General features: G+C 45.9%; 1 protein-coding gene across 1 annotated transcript in view; it reads left to right on the top strand.

The window, feature by feature from the left end:
* HSPH1 (heat shock protein family H (Hsp110) member 1) overlaps positions 1-16,410 on the top strand; it is a 42,462-nt gene that overhangs the window by 15,653 nt on the left and 10,399 nt on the right. Inside the window, exons 6-11 of the mRNA XM_006263641.4 lie at positions 2,485-2,618; positions 3,402-3,646; positions 7,337-7,565; positions 9,201-9,307; positions 11,246-11,379; positions 13,912-14,111. Coding sequence (XP_006263703.1) covers positions 2,485-2,618; positions 3,402-3,646; positions 7,337-7,565; positions 9,201-9,307; positions 11,246-11,379; positions 13,912-14,111 — 1,049 coding nt within the window. The remainder of the gene's footprint in view (positions 1-2,484; positions 2,619-3,401; positions 3,647-7,336; positions 7,566-9,200; positions 9,308-11,245; positions 11,380-13,911; positions 14,112-16,410) is intronic.

Consider the following 16,410-nt stretch of genomic DNA (forward strand, 5'->3'; position numbering starts at 1 on the left):
CAAGAATGTGTCCAGTCCCTTTTTGAATCTAACTAAACTGTTAGCTTCCACAACATCTGGTGACAATGAGTTCCACACTTGAATTGCACACTGAAAAAAATTACTTTTGTTATATTTAAACTTGCTACCTACTAGTTTTATTTCCTAATTGGGCTAGGCATTTATTATTTATTAATAATACAAGAATTCAAGTTTCAATACAAGAACCGCTCGTTCTTGTATTGTGAGATTAGTAACTAATAAATCCCTCTCTGCTTTCTTTGCCACTTGGTAATTTGTAAGCTCTGTTCATGTCCCCTGCCAAGCATCTCTTCTCTAAATTGACTAGGCCTGGCCTCTTTTAGTCTTTCCTTATATGGAAGCTCTTCCATGCACTAATGATCCTTGTTGCCCTTCTTTGGACTTGTCTCATTCTCTGTATCCTTTCTGAGACATGGGGACCAAAACTGGGCATAATATTCAAGATGGGGATACGCCATGGGTTTATAAAGGGCCATGATTCAAGGCTGGGAGGTCTTGCACAGCTACATAGCAAGACTGCTAGACTGAAACATCTAGTATAGGTGTAGGCAGTTATTTTGGCTGGAGGGCTATTAATGAGTTTGTGAGATGTTGAGGGCCCCATGAGTAGCCCTGCCCCTTGACAAGTGACCTGCCCACTAGTTGCCATTTTGGGACTAGAAGTCCTGCCCCAACCCCTGACCTCTGCCACTGGAAGTCCCTCCCTTTGCCCCCAGAAGTACTCCATTTGGGAAGAGGGGTTTGCCATCTTGGAACTGGAAGAAAAACAACAAATCCAGTACTAAAAATCAAACATCTATTATAATATTTTATTTTTAAAAATATACATATTTTTTTGTCCTTGTTTGTGTGTTTTCATAGTGTATATTGAGGCGATAGCAAAATAACTCAAAATAAAGACTTACTCTTGTATATTGTGGTTGGGATGCTGGATGGGGGTGGTGAGAGGGAGGATATGTGGGTGTGGTGGGGTGTGCATAATGGACACATGGGTATTCTGGAGTGACAGCCCTTCCTGCACATAGGGCAGGGCAGACAGGCCTGCTGAGCCCTAGGGCTGTGGCTGTTGCTGGTGGCTGCTTGCAGCACCCGTGGCCTTGGTTACTGGGACGCATAGATCCACACTTCCCCTGCCTCCTGCCATTGCTGTGGAAGCCAGTGGGCTTGGGGGCTGTGGTATACATGAGCTCCTGATGTCACTATCTCCAAGCCCTGGGCTTAGCGTGGCTTTGCTGTGCAGGGTAGAAGGGATGGTTGCAAAGGAGCTGATCATGGAGAGGCCACACATGTATGAGCAAGCCAGTGGGCATGTTCCCCCTGAGCCAGTCAGCACCCTGTGGCTCCTCCCCACCACTGCCAACAGTACACAGCCCCAGCCTGGCCCATGCTCGCTCCAGACCTGCCCCAGCCAGAGTGGACTGGCTGGAACCCATGCACACAGCACTGACCCTGCCCCATGCCTGCTCTACAGCACCCGTCCATGCTGAGCAGTGGCTGGGCAGGAGCTGCTGCTGGCATTGGGGGGGGGGGGAAGCGGCCCCTCACCAATGCTGGGCTGTTCTTGCTGCAGCTGCCCAGAGCCTGTTCCTGGGCTACTCTGCAGCTCCTCTGCCACAGTCGCTGCCAGGGCAGCGGTGGCAGTGTGGAGGAGCTGCAGGGCAACCCTTTCACGGGCTCTGGGAGGCTGCAGCAAGAACTGCTGGAGTGGGGGTTGCTTTTTTTCCCCCCTGCTTAGCAGCAGCTTCTACCTGGCTGCTGCTGCTGCTCAACGCAAGCAGGCATTACAGAGCAGGCTGGGATGGACTGGAGTCAGGGCTGGGGCCAGTGGCGGTAGCAGCTGAAGAAAGCTGCCACCACCTGGACTGCCTGGAAAGACTGTCCAACTGCAGAGCCACCCCAGCCCTGCTGCATGCTCAGGGGGCAGCAGGACCTGCCACGGGCTGGAGAAACATCCTCTGCAGGCTGGATCCAGCCCATGGGCTGTATTTTGCCCACCCCTGATCTAGTAGAACGACAGCTAATGCAGGATGAGCAGCTTTTCTTTCATAAATCATTGATACGTGACGAAGCAGTTTTTTGCTGCCATAGGCATTTGCAAAAACAGTGGAACCAAATGCACTTGCATGTGCTTGCTTAAAGTCACTTTGGTTTTGCAGGCTTCCACAGACTACTAGGTGTTCTTTAGAAGGAAGAGAGAATTAAAAGGAAGATGCAAAATATTTGGTCTCAAATTGGAGAACCTTAGACCTTGTTTAAAACGCACTACATTGACTTAATAAGTAGATGCAAATTTTGTCTGATAAACTATAGTGCTTTCTTGCAAAATTAGATAATCTAGTGACCCCCTCTCCTCTTTGTTACTGTTGTCCTACCTAATGTTAGTGGATACTTTTAAAGTGTGCTGAATGAAGACCTACCAGAGATTCTGCTGATAGATAACCTTGAACACTTCCTGCTTTACAGTGGCTCTGAACTATGGAATTTATAAACAAGACCTTCCAGCTCCAGAAGACAAACCACGGATAGTAGTGTTTGTGGACATGGGACATTCTGCATTTCAAGTATTGGCCTGTGCTTTTAACAAGAGTAAGCTAAAGGTAGTCAAATCTGATATGCCCATTTGTGTTTTATAATGCTTGGCAGTGTAAAGTATAATAAAGACTGAAAAAACCCTGTATCGCCACTAAAACATGCCTAAATTGAAAAGCATCTCTCTCTGTTGATCAGCAGGGGTTGCTGCAGATTGTGAATTAAGTTGTCTTGGGGGAAGTGGAACGTATAACTTAAGTGGATGACAAACTGCTTTTAGAAAGCTAACTGTTGTATGTTACAATCTAAATATGCGAAATGTAACGAAATACAGCAGTAAGCCTTACACTTGCTGGCCACCTTAGAACATATCTTGGGCAGTGGCAGAATATACAAGACTAAGTTCCAGCTGTACACCTTTGTTTAAACAGAACTTTGGAAGCAGTTATTAAATGCATGGAAAGTAGTACTGTGGTTACAAAGATTAAAAATTCTAGTTCTCTTAGTATTTTCTGCTTGTATCACATTATATTTAGAATGAAAGTGGCTTGCACTCTTACTTGGAGTGGTGTCACTGAGGTTGTCATACTGGGTGGACATATATGGATGAAAGCCCTTAATATGCTGGCTTGTCGTCTAGCTTCTTTTTTAAACATAGGCTTGCCTCCACTTCATAAGTAAAGACCAAATTCTGCTGATATGATTGACTGATTCTGAAAGCCTACAAATTGGAACAAGTAAGCCAGTGTTCTGCTTTTTATGAAACAAAGACTAGCTGGTATTGGTGAACAAGCAGTGTTCTAGCTGGCCATCAAATGTAAAACCAAAATGATTATGTTCTTTCAAACCAGGTGCTTGGCACAGCCTTTGACCCCTTCCTAGGTGGAAGAAACTTCGATGAAAAGTTAGTGGACCATTTTTGTGCAGAAATAAAAGCAAGGTACAAATTGGATCCAAAATCCAGAATCAGAGCACTTCTTCGTCTATACCAGGAGTGTGAGAAACTGAAGAAATTAATGAGCTCTAACAGCACAGATATTCCCTTGAATATTGAATGCTTTATGAATGACAGAGATGTGTCTGGGAAACTGAACAGGTGAGTTACAGCTAAGAAAACCAGAACATTATTTTAAGAATGCCAACAACTCAACAGTTGCTTTTATTTTCTCTAGTTCTAAAAAATGTCAATACAGAGCTTCAGTTTAGTACTGTTCAGTAGTTTTAAAACAAATGTCAATCGTCATTATTACCAGTGATGTAACCAGGGAGAGATGGCCAGGGCAGATGCTCCAAGTGCCAACTGAAAAGGTGGAGGCAGCAAGGGAATAAGGAAAAAGGGTTGCCACTACACCCACACAACTCTGTTGCCAGTGGCAGTAGCTGAAAGTTGCTGCTGACTCTGCAGGTAGGAGCTGCCCTGGGTGCCTGGCCATGTTATACCTTTTGGTACAGTCAGTGGCATAAGGAAAGTAGATAAGTTTTATATAATCCAATTTAAATTGCCATATTAGAATACCAGTGCAGCATGTCTGCATATGTTTCCCACAAAAGAGTTGAAATGGCCCCTCTTTCCAGCACAACCTTGGGTCTGGAACAGGGGTAAGCAAATTATGGCCTGTGGGCCAGATTCAGCCCATCAACTGATTGGATTTGGCCCACAGATGGGTGCCTGCCCTGTTGATTGTATTTGGCCTGGGGTCCTGCTGACACCCACCTGGGGCAACCTGCACCGTGCTCCTGCTTACCCTGGCCCAGCTTGCACAGTTTCTTGGTGGGGCTGTTCCCAGTGCAGCTGGAGCTGCCCAGGTACTGCTTGGCTCCCCCCCACTTCCTGCAGCTCTTCCTCCTGCCCCTGCTGCACCACTCCAGGTAGCACTAGAAAGCGAAGGCAGCTGTGGGGATGTATGCCGGGCACCATATGCTATGGGGGGGGGGAGCTGCAGCCGGTTGGCTTCTTTCCCAGTGCATGGGGCTCCAGCTCCAGCTTCCAACCACCTTTAACCTACTGCAGGTGGCTTCTCATCGTGCCAGGTGGTTGGAATGGGTGGAAAGCAGCTGGGAGCTGGAGGTTGTTCATTGTTGTATTTGCAGGGAAAAAAAACCATGTTGATAGAGAACTGGAGAACAGAGTCTTACATGGGTGACTGCTTATACTGGAGTGGTTTTGCTAATTTACATTTATTGCAGACAAAGTAACAGTTGGATATTTGTGCCTGGAGCTTTTTTGGAGAAGGGTTTCCACAGCACAAGACCCACCAAAACTGCCTGCATCCTTAGTTGGTTATCCCTCTCTATAGAAGGGATAAGTTATTTCCTAAAATGCTCATTTCACTTGTTTGGTCTTGGTTTATAAGAATGTCTGTGTTTTTTATAGCAATATGTGGGAAAGTTGTATAGTAGCTGTTCATGCTCTGCCCATACTGGGACTATCCCTTAAGTTGGGTACTGTGACCAACCACTGCTGCTGCCTCCCCAGGTACAGTGCAGGCCTTATGGTCCCCACACCCAGCAGGTGTTCCTCCTTCCCAGTTTTGCCATGTCACTGAAATGCTGCATGTTGATGCTCTCAATGAGCAGGACTCTGGGCTGGGAGGACCCTGCTCAGCTGTGTGTAGTACCTCACAGTTTAGACTCTTCATTGTGTCCTGGTGCCAGGTTTCTTACAAGTGCTGCCCCTCTGCAGTATGCCTTAGTCAGTGTGTGCATCTACAGAAGATGAATTAGTCCAATGCACATTAAGCTACTGTGCATTAGTACAGCTGGCAAAAACCATGCTAATGTGCAGTAGCTTTAGTCCAATGTGTACTAAGCATCATACAAACTGTTAGTCTGTGTTAATGTGCAGTAGTGCCAATTATAGCACATTACGTTAGTACCTGTTGTTATTACAGGGTACGTCTTACATGTATTCTGTTTGACTTGCTTTAAGTTTAAGCACCCCTGCCACCATTTTTAAGTGTGAGGACACTGTGCACAAGACACAGGAGACTGCTGGGGCACGGTAACTGCCACACTCCAGCAGACTCAGTTAATCAAGTCTGTTCTGATGCGCTGGAATTCCAGTGTGACAAAACAGCCTCCACACTTGTGTATAGGTGCGCAGAGGTACTAAACTTAAGGCCCCATTATTATGGTCCATTAATGGATGTGTAGACACACCCAGTGTTACCTGTCCTGGCTTCTCTGTTAGGAGTGCTATCGTCTTTCACTGTTGGAGTATTTCTGACGGTTGCTGCTGAGACCCAGCCTTAAAAAGATATCAAGGGTGGGGACTTAGAGCTGTTTAATTATTCTTAAAGAGCCCTTCCCCTTCCTCCTTATGCTGGAGACTAAATGGGACTCGGTTACAGGCACCTTCACAAACACTTAAGCATTTTTAAAGTTAAGAGAAGTTGTGATGGCTTAGTCCAGAGGCAGGCAATTATTTTGGCTGGCGGGCCACTTAACGAGTATTCATGAGCTATGGAGGGCTGCAAGGGTAGCCCTACCCCTTGACAGGTACCCTGCCCCCTTGTTGCCATATTGGGAGCAGCAGTCTTGTCCCTATCCCCGACCTTTGCCACTGGAAATCCCTCCCCCCTACCCCTGGAAGTACTCCTTTTGAGAAGAGGGGTTTGCCATCTTGGAACTAGAAAAAAACAAATTATATAACACTTACCATAACACTTTGATTTGATTTGAAAGAATATTTTTGTCCTGGCTTTGTGTCTGTGTAATGTGTATATAAAGGCAATTGCATAATAGCTCAAAATGAAGCCTTACTCTTGTATGCTGTGGGAGGGATGCGTATGGGGTTTGTGGGATCTGTGTGTGGGAGGGGGGGAGGGGAGGGGAATGTGGGTGCATATGTATGGTGGAGTGTGCATGTGGGACACCCCCCCCCCATGAACATGACCCTCCATTGCACACAGCTCCTGCCTGCCAGTGGCAGCAGCAGGAGCTTGGGGCCAGCAGCAGGCAGAGTCCCCCAGTAATGTGGTCCTAGTGAACCCCAGGACTGCATATGGCCAGGCCACCGGCTTCATCGCACGAGGCATGCCTGAGCCCTGCACTGCTGGGCGGAGCTCTGCGCAATGAAGCCAGTGGTGCAGGTCATGGGACTTGGCCAGGGTGGCAGGGAGAGGGGAGGAGCCAGCCCAGCTCCACAGTGTGGAGCCTCCCTGCCATTCCCCAGGACTTGTGGGACCAGGCTGGCAGCTCCATTGTGCAGGGCTCCCCCTGGAGGCACATGGCTCAGGCAGAGAACCTGGGAACTGCATGTGAGCTCTGGTAAGCCTCGTATGATGGAACCAGGGGGACCCCTCGCCCCTGCCAACCTGGGCTGCGCATTCCTGCCACCCCACCAGCCCCAGCCCTAGGGCACTGGTGCAGGACCTGTGCTCTTGCCCAGATGCCACTTTATCTGCTGCTGCCTTTCCCCTGCTGCTTCCCTACCTTCCTGCTTGCCTGCTGCCTCTGACACTCCCCTCCCCACTGCTGCTTTTCTACCTGTGGGCGCAGGGTCAGGGCCATCCCACAGGCAAGGGTTCAGATGCGGCATGAGTTGCCCCTGCAGGAGTGAGCAGGGCTCAGCCCCATGTAAGCGCAGCAGGAGCAGCTCGGGGCCAGGCCGGGCTGGTACAGGATATTGGGAGGCACCCACCCAGAAGCTGAATGAAATTGCCTGGTGAGCCAGATCTGGCCTGCAGACCGTATTTTGCCTGTCCCTGGCTTGGATTGTTTTATTACAACATACAGTTAAAAACAGTTGGTCAGGATCTATTCTAAAACCTCCAAAAATTTCTAGATCCCAGTTTGAAGAATTATGTGCTGACCTCCTTCAAAGGATAGAAGTGCCTCTCCTTTCCTTAATGGAACAAATGCAGCTTAAAGTGGAAGATGTGACTTCTGTTGAGATTGTGGGTGGAGCAACACGCATTCCAGCTGTTAAAGAGAGGATTTCAAAGTTCTTCGGGAAGGATGTCAGCACAACATTGAATGCAGATGAAGCAGTAGCAAGAGGCTGTGCTCTCCAGGTATAGTATTCAGAGTACCTCTTTTTCTCTTGAATCTGAATTTTTGGGCACACTTCTTGATGAATTGACCATGCAGTTATGATGACTCGCAAGAAGAACTCTTAAAGCAACATAGGAAATGCTGGCTGCTGCAACGATTGGTACTTAAAGCTGTATCGCTTACTGATTGAGTGAACTAAAAACACTCACTACACATTACCTGGCTTGAGCTCTTAGAGCAATTACCATTTTTTCCGAAACTCCTAATTCTGTCTTGTCAAAGTACTTCATTCTCTGTCACCCTTCTGGCCTATTCTGTTGATGCTGCTGAGTGTTTATGAAACAGTTTCGAAACTTGACTGGCAAGCAGAAATCTAGGCAATACAAATGAGCAAAAACAGTAAGACTTTAAGGCAGGGGTGTCAGCCGGGGGTAGATGTACCCATGGAGGTACTTGGAAAGGGGCTAGGGGGTACGCTTAGGTGGGCAGGGATGGAGCACTGCCACTCACCACCCCGCATCACCACCTCCCAGGAGCAGGGAGGTGAAGAGGGCAAGGGCAACAGCTCCCATCTGTGGGGCCGCACAGGTGCTGCCTGGCTGGCCACACTCCTTAAAGGTTGAAAAATCCTGCTCTAAGGCATTCAGGGCATTATCTTTTGTCATTTTTGTCATTGCTTTGGCTATGGAATACATCTGACTACATTTTGGAAGCAAGTGACCTAGGAAGATCATCTCTGGCAGGAATGATTTAGTTCAGCGGTTCCCAGACTGACAGATTGCACACCACTGATTTTAAAATGATACAACCTTAAGAACCACTGGCAAATTTTTGTCATATAAAGTAATTATAATAAATCTGCTAATGTGTACCACTGACAGATTGTCTGCATACCACTCGTGGTACCCATACCACACATTGAGAACCAGTGATTTAGTTAAGTGTTTTTACTCAGCCTTTGAAAGGTATATCACCAATATATTCAAATGCTTTATATCTAGTGCCAAAGAACACAACCCTTCTCTGCTACTGTTTCTCACCCTCTATGGCACGCAATGCTTACAGTTACTGCTGAATTTGTCCAAGCTATTGAGGCTGAGAAATGGCAGTATGGGTGGTGTGTAGTGGAGGTGGCATCAAGTGGCTTGGGTACTGTGGAAGGGGATGCTGCGGAGAAGAATGATGGCCTGTGACAGGGCATTGGCAGCGTGTCAGTCTATGAAAGGTTGCCAAGTCCTGCACTCTGTATTTATGGAAGTAGTCAAGTTAGCAACAACTGCAGTAGGCTACACACTTGAACTGCTGAATGCATGCAGCACAACCACCTGACTCTCAGAGCACTGAAGTTCTCTTGACGGGTTAAGCAACAAGATGAATTTAGATTAATCTTGGTTCCAATATTTATTTTGCAGGAAACCAGAATTAGTCTTATAAAATAAAGGACTCTTCACATTCTTCAGGCCCAGCACTTTAATGTGAGGATCATTTTGTCTTCTCTCAGATTAAGCTCTCGTTTAAACAGTTAATTTTATCCAGTTCTGTTTTAGTGTAGCCAATACAGTGTGGCTTTTTCACTAACAGTTAAAGAAAGGAAGTTTTAAGGTGTAGAACTTGCACAAATAACCAGTGGTAACAGCGCTTTGTTTATCTTCCAGTGTGCAATTCTTTCTCCAGCTTTCAAAGTGAGAGAATTCTCTGTGACAGATGCAGTCCCATTTTCCATATCTTTGCTGTGGAACACAGAAGCAGATGATACTGAAGGGTAAGTAGCTTAAAATTTAGTTATCTTTTGGGTGTGGGCATTGCAAGATCAAAGGATTCATGTGTGCGTTTTAACTTGGGTCTTGATGTTCCACTGCAAAGCACTTGTCAGTTTTGACTGTGGTTTTGTGGTAATGATGTAGGATGAAAAACACTTTGGCTTACTTTAAAGTCAATCTGAATGAATTATCCCCACCCAGAATATGAAGCGTTTAGTAACTCAAACTTGGAGGAAGCCTCTTATACCACTGGTGTTCTGAGACCACTGACTAATAAGCAATATTATTTCATTTCCCTACATTAATCTGTAATCTTTCTTAACTAAGCGGTGATCTAGAAGAGCTAGTGACTACAAGACTTGGCTTGTTACGGCTTCCTACTGCTTCATTCTGATTCTTGCATTGCTCAGAGCAACCAAGCAGGAAGGTAAACATGGCAGGAACAGCAACCTACTGTCTCTGATTTAAGCGGGGCCAATGGGAGTGGTGAAACTTTACCCCTTGTCGCAGTACCGTTCTGTAGGATTCCTGCTATGTTGGAGTAGCAAAGTTGCATCTGAAATTAGATAGAGATGATGACTGAGACGGTGACAAACTAACACATCTGGCAATATTATCCCAGAATATTTGCTGTTCCCTGGAACTTCCCTCTGTCTTTCTTTCTTGCTAATCATTTCCTAAAGAGAACTACTTATCAAAGGTCAATTGTAATCCTGTTTACCCAAAACTGGCCAATGTGAACTGTAAGTCAGCCACCTTATTCCAAGTAGTAAAGCGTTCTCTACTCTTATGCTAAACTTGTTTTAATGCCTTCGGTGCTGCAGGATTCCATTCCAACACTTCTGAAACAAAGGGGGCACCTGTAGTGAACTACCTGTACTGTGCCATACGAACAGAGAGCACTATTTTATACTTGGGGGGGTTCCATACAATACTGGGCAAAACCACTGTAGTTTAGGCTGACCAGAAGTGCGGCTGTCTTGATTTATACAGGGAGATTTAGATGAAGGTAAATTGCCTAACTCTCCTAGGGGCTTCGCTGGCCTGTCTAGATTGGGAGGAGTAATGTGGTAGGACCATCTTTCCTGCTGTCGTGGTTCCTGATGTGGTTTTTGTGCTTTCATGTTAATAGTTAGTGACTGAGTGAACAGGATCTGTCCCTTATCCCGGAAGAGCAGATAAAGTAGAAGTTGCTGGTTCCCCCTCTCCCCTCGTGTTTTTTCATCAGCCTGAGTTTAGTCATGTCCCTTTCTCATCCAGCACTGCTGTATACAACCTAGCAAATGTTCTTTAGCAGGCAAAGCTGCTGAAAATAAATTGTGTTCCCACTTTCTCAGAAACATGCTTTCTGTGGCAGTTAACGTCTCACTTAGCCAGGCTTCCAAGACTAGGGTTCAGCAAGGAGGGAGAGCAAATTTCTTGGAAATGGGAAGGAATTAAACTGACAAAGTGGAGGCAAGAGCTTAGAAAGCAGAAGAATGCTGGATGCTCCAGTTGCTTATTCTGTTAGAGCAAGAACGGAGGAACGTTCCAGTGTTTGGGTTCTCTTGACTGAGCCAGAGAAAGCAGATTACCAGGCAAGTGGGAATGTAATCGGCTCTTAAGATTCCATGATGAAGCATGTTACAGAAGTGCAAATTAGACCTTCAACTGTTATTTCAAAGGAGTAGAGGAAGATTTGACTAAAACTCAAGTTATGCAGGTCTGTCAATTTCCTACCCATAACTAAACTGGATTGCTCATGAGATTCTAATGGGAGTGAAGTGTGATAGTTTAAGTGTAAAATTAAGTTGCTGCTCTGTGTATAGTTTTATAGCAAATATGCATTTTTGGAAATATTCCTGAAACATTATGTCAAAGTATTCAACATTTCTCCAAGGAAGTTTGAGCCAGTCAATACTGTTCCAGTGAAAATAACTCTTATTTGATATTAACTGTAGGGTTCATGAAGTCTTCAGCAGAAATCATGCAGCACCTTTTTCTAAAGTCCTCACCTTCTATAGAAAAGGTCCATTTGAACTGGAAGCTTTCTATTCTTATCCTAAAGTTGTTCCATATCCTGAGTCAAAGATTGGTAAGTGATTGTTCTGATGAAGTGGCACTCTCCTGTCTCAAATCATTTGGTATAACTTTATCGCTGCTTTAACAAAGACTGTGTAATGTTTATATATACAACAGTTGTTTTCTATTATTGGATTTGCATAGTCTTTGATATCCAGAGATTTGGTTTTAATTTGGCCCTGTTTACATGAGATTGAGTTAGGATTTAGTTTGGTTTCCAATAGCCTTTTCCAGAGTGCAAATTAAAGTTTGCTAAGAAGTATAGCATTGTACTGCATAATCATTTTATTTTAAAGGATTTATTAATGTTTCTATTAGTCCAGTTTTCCACCTTGTATCACAGCAGTCTGATTTTTAAAATATCCATAAACCCCTCTCCTGAAAACAAAGCTTCTGTCATTTCACTTTTACTAGAGAATTCAAAGCCAGAGAATTAAAAAGGCTTTTGTTGCTTTTACTCTTGTAGTGTTTCCTTGTAATGTTTAATCAAAGTTGTTGAGGGTTGTTTGTTTTGATTTTGGTTTTGGGTTGTGTTTGGGGGGGGGGAGTTTACATTAGCCTTGCATTGGTCAGGCTTGTTCAGGCCACCTTTGATTCATGAGAACTGAGGTCATAACCTTTGTGCTGGTGCAAAACACTATTCTTCAGAGGGCAGGGAGTGTGCACAGCATAGCTGCTGCCATCATGGGCAGCCAGTGCTGGCACACGTGTGTGCATGCAGCAGCAAGAGCAATGGAAAGTAGTAGTAGCAGGACAGGAGTCTGAGAGCCACAAATTGGACAGTCCTGATATAGAAAACTAATTTGGAACTCTCACTCCTAAGCAACTGTTATAAGTATAACTTGCCCTAGTTGTTGGTGCATACCTATATAGTGTGTGTATGTGTATATACAGGAAATACTCATGTTATTAAATAAGTCCATTTTAATCAAGTTGCATGAACCAAAGCTGTATAGTCTTAGCCAGTTTTCTTTCTCAGCTTCCCAATACGTATTTAAAACTTTCTGGGAGTTTTAACTCATTTTGACTCCTGTATCAAAGTACATTATTAGACTTTTTTATTCCTATGAGAGTTGAAACTGGAGTAAGCTTATTTTTTTTACATTGTTCTATATTGAACATTAACTTGCAGAAAAGACAGATACTCATTTCTATCTCTGTATTGGTTTTAGCCCCTTGCTTTAGTAAATCTTATAATCCTTTTTATCACTCAATACTAACAAGTGCAGGGTACTGCACCTAGGGAGAAAGAACCAGCAGCATGCCTACAAGCTGGGAAATTCCCTTCTTGTCAGCACAGAGGCAGAAAAGGATCTTGGAGTCATTATTGTCTCAAAGATGAACATGAGCCACCAATATGGGGACGCAGTCAGGAAGGCTAACTGCACCTTGTCATGCATCCACAGATGCATCGTGAGCAGGTTCAAGGAGGTGATCCTCCCCCTCTATGACATTGGTCAGGCTGCAGTTGGAGTACTGCGTCCAGTTCTGGGCACCGCACTTCAGGAGGGATGTGGACAACATGGAGAGGGTCCAGAGGAGGGCCGTTCGTGTGATCGGGGGCAGCAGGGCAGATCCTATGAGGAGAGGCTATGAGACCTGAACCTGTTCAGCCTCTGCAAGAGAAGGCTGAGGGGGGATCTGGTGGCTGTCTATAAACTGGCCAAGAGGGACCAGCAGGCAGTGGGAGTCCCTGTTCCCCTCAGCACTATTGGGAGTAACAAGGAATAACAGCCATGAATTGACAGAGTAGATTCAGGCTAGGTATCAGGAGGGGCACTGCTTCACAGTCAGGGCAGCTAGGATCTTGAACCAACTTCCAAGGGAAGTGGTGCTGGCTCCTATCCTGGGGGTCTTTAAAAGGAGGCTAGATAGATACCTTGCCAGGGTCGTTTGACCCCAGCATCCTTTCCTGCCATGGCAGGGGGTTGGTCGGACTTGATGATCTGCTCAGGGCCCTTCCAACCCTACTAACTATGAAACTGTACAGCTGTCTACAATTGAGGTTTTTATTTATTGCTTATTTTTCATGTCTTATAAATTCAGTGTCTGGAAATCCCATTCTGGACACTGAACAAATGCATCTGGCCTCAAACTTAAGCTATTATTAATTGGCTAAATTTTACCACATTTTTCTGCATTATTATTAGAATTAAATTACTCTCAGAACTGAGATTGGCACAGGTGTTGTGTAAGCGTAGTCTGGATTACAGCATTTCTGTTGTTAGTGCTGTTAGATTCTGGGCTGAGGCTGGAAGCCTGGAATTTAAGGGGATAAAATGTGTTGTCTTTCTATTAGGCATGTCTAGCATGAGATAAAGTTAAAACTGCAATTGCATGTTAAGGTAACTTATGTTTCCCCTTCCTGTTCCCATTGTTGATGGGTTAAGCGTTCCCTGTAACTTCTGTTATCCGAGCTAGTCCTCGTGAACTTTTGCATTTTCTTTCTTTCTTTCCATAAGATGCATAATTCTATCTAATATGACTTTACAGGGAACATATGTCAAATAATACCACATGAACTCTTGGTCACCTTTCTTTTTAGGTAGATACATTATCCAGAACATCGCAGCTCAGAAAGATGGAGAGAAGTCTAAAGTGAAAGTCAAGGTCCGTGTGAACACCCATGGCATTTTCAGTGTGTCTACTGCATCCATGATGGAACAAGTTAAAGCTGAAGAGAATGAGAATCTCAATGCTGAGGCTCAAGTAGAATCTCAGAACCAGCAGCCTCCTGAAGATGATGTAAGTTGGCTTTTTCTTTTCTATAGTTTATTTAAAAAATAAAGTAAATTCTCATATAACAGCATGAGGAATTTTGCTAAGCTGTAGCAGGCTGCATCAGCACCCCCTCCTGTCCCCCTCCCAACAACTCACCAAAGCTCCCTGTGTGGGATGAGGCCACAGGACAGGTGGGCGAGGCCAGGATCATAGGGTGGGATTTTGCAGCAACAACAGTGCGGGACTGGGGCAGAGCCATGATCCACTGACTGCACACCTCTGATGGGTGCCAATTTCTGGAGCCAGGGGAAGGCAGGGAGTGGATCACAGCTCTGCCCTGACCCTGTGCTGTCACTGCCCCCAAATCCTGGCCCCAGATACAGCTTCCCACCTGTCTGCAGCCCCATTCCATGAGGCCCTCAGCTGGCCTCCATGGAGACCATGGGATTGCATGGCAGTGATCATAGCTCTGCTCTGGGCCTCAGCCCCACACTGACCCCACGGCAGTCCCAGGGTCTCCATGGAAACTGGCCAGCAGCTGCATAGGCAGGGTGTGCGGCTGGGATGGGGCTGTGTGTGGGTGGGGAGCTGAGTCTGGGGCTGGGGCCAGAATCTTGGGGCAGCGATAGTTTGGGGCTGGGGCAGAGTCGAAATCGTTCCCTGCATGCACGTGCCTACAGAACCCATGCCTGTTGCAGGGACGTGCAGACAGCAGATCACAGCTCTGGCCCCACACTATCACCACCCAAAGATCCCATGGTCTCCCCAGCCCCTCTCACCAATCTTGCTTCCAGACGCAGCTCTCTGCCAGCCTGTGGCCCCATCCAAGCCCCCATTTGTGGGTGTGGGGCAGATAGGCTGCAGTGACCAGACAGCAAGGCTGGATCCAGCAGTGGCAGCTGGAAGAAGCCGCCACCACCACCAGCCAGGTTTGCCCAGAAATGGAGTCCAGCCACTGCGCACCTGAGAGTGGCAGGACTGGCCACACACTTCACAGCCCAGGCTGCTCCTTAAGCCTGGACTGGCCAGGACCAAGGGACCTGCTGCAGGCCAGACAAAATCATTTGGTGGGCCATATTGAGCCTGTGAGCTGTCTAGGGCCTGTGGGCAAAATACATGTGAGAACTTGTAACTTTAGGAGCACACAAAACCTAGAAAGAGAGAATCTCACTGCTGCCCTGAAAAACATCTGTACTCATGCTTATGTCCCATTCTAGAAAGTTTGACACTTTGAGGAAACTAGAATGAGGCATCTGTATATACAGATAAAACATTTTAGGGTCAAGTTGTAGTGTGTCTTCAGAGATTTGGGGAGTTGCAACTTTCCCAAATGGGGAAGACTTAACGCATGACTGAAGATGAGTAGTCAGAACTAACTCTTGATATTACAGGGATGTAATCGGATATTAAATATCAAATTTACGCAGAGGGAAAACTATAGCCTTTTCTAGTAACACTGACAAGGATGAAAAAGGGGGAAGAACCCTGTGTTATGGTGAACTTAATTCTCTGACACTTCGATTGCAAAGTTGCTACTCGGTAAAGTGATCTTCCATTTGGGAAAGTAGTAACACAGAGCTGTCACACCACCCAACTGCTAGTCTTTCCTTTGCTTAGGCATTTTTTGACATGCGCTGTTACCCAGATTACAGGTAACCTTGTGGGTAGGTTGCTAGTAAGGGGCAGAAACAGGTAGACAGCCCAACCTTTTATTTGCTTGCATTTTAAGACACAAAAATAAACGTTTATCCAAAAGTCTGCCTGGCTACTTGTGACAGCACAACATAGATTCTCACCTATATTGGCTGGGGAGACTCGGGAGGTGGGAGCAGCAGGTCTCTTTGAATTTGTTGAGTTCTCCAAATTTCCTTCCAGCCTATGCCCAATATTTTATAGATGGCTGGTTCTAATATTCTAATGCAGGGGTTTTCAACTGGGGGTACTTGGGATGGCTTCAGGGGGTACTCAGCAGTGGGCCTTCCCACTGCTGCTGACACTTCCGCCACTGTCACACTTGCTAATTGGCCGTGGGGATCTCCCCACACCCCATCACCAATCAGCTGCTGGAGCACCCCCCCCCTCCCACCCGCTTGTTGCCTGGCTGTCAGGGGACTCCTGCTTTCTCGACCGGCTGCTGGGGATATACAGACCCAAAAAGGTTGAAAACCCCTGCTCCGATAAATGATCTCTGATTTGCTTTATTTAAATTTCTTTGTTTCACTGAAACTTTTGAAACTGGATTAAACCAGATCTCTTGTGACTTGGAAGGAGTCCAATCTCAGTTGGGTTGCATATCCTTGGGAAAGTAAACGGGAGGGTTTCT

The sequence above is a fragment of the Alligator mississippiensis genome, chromosome 1, assembly GCF_030867095.1.
Source record: "Alligator mississippiensis isolate rAllMis1 chromosome 1, rAllMis1, whole genome shotgun sequence".
NCBI classification, from domain to species: Eukaryota; Metazoa; Chordata; order Crocodylia; family Alligatoridae; genus Alligator; species Alligator mississippiensis.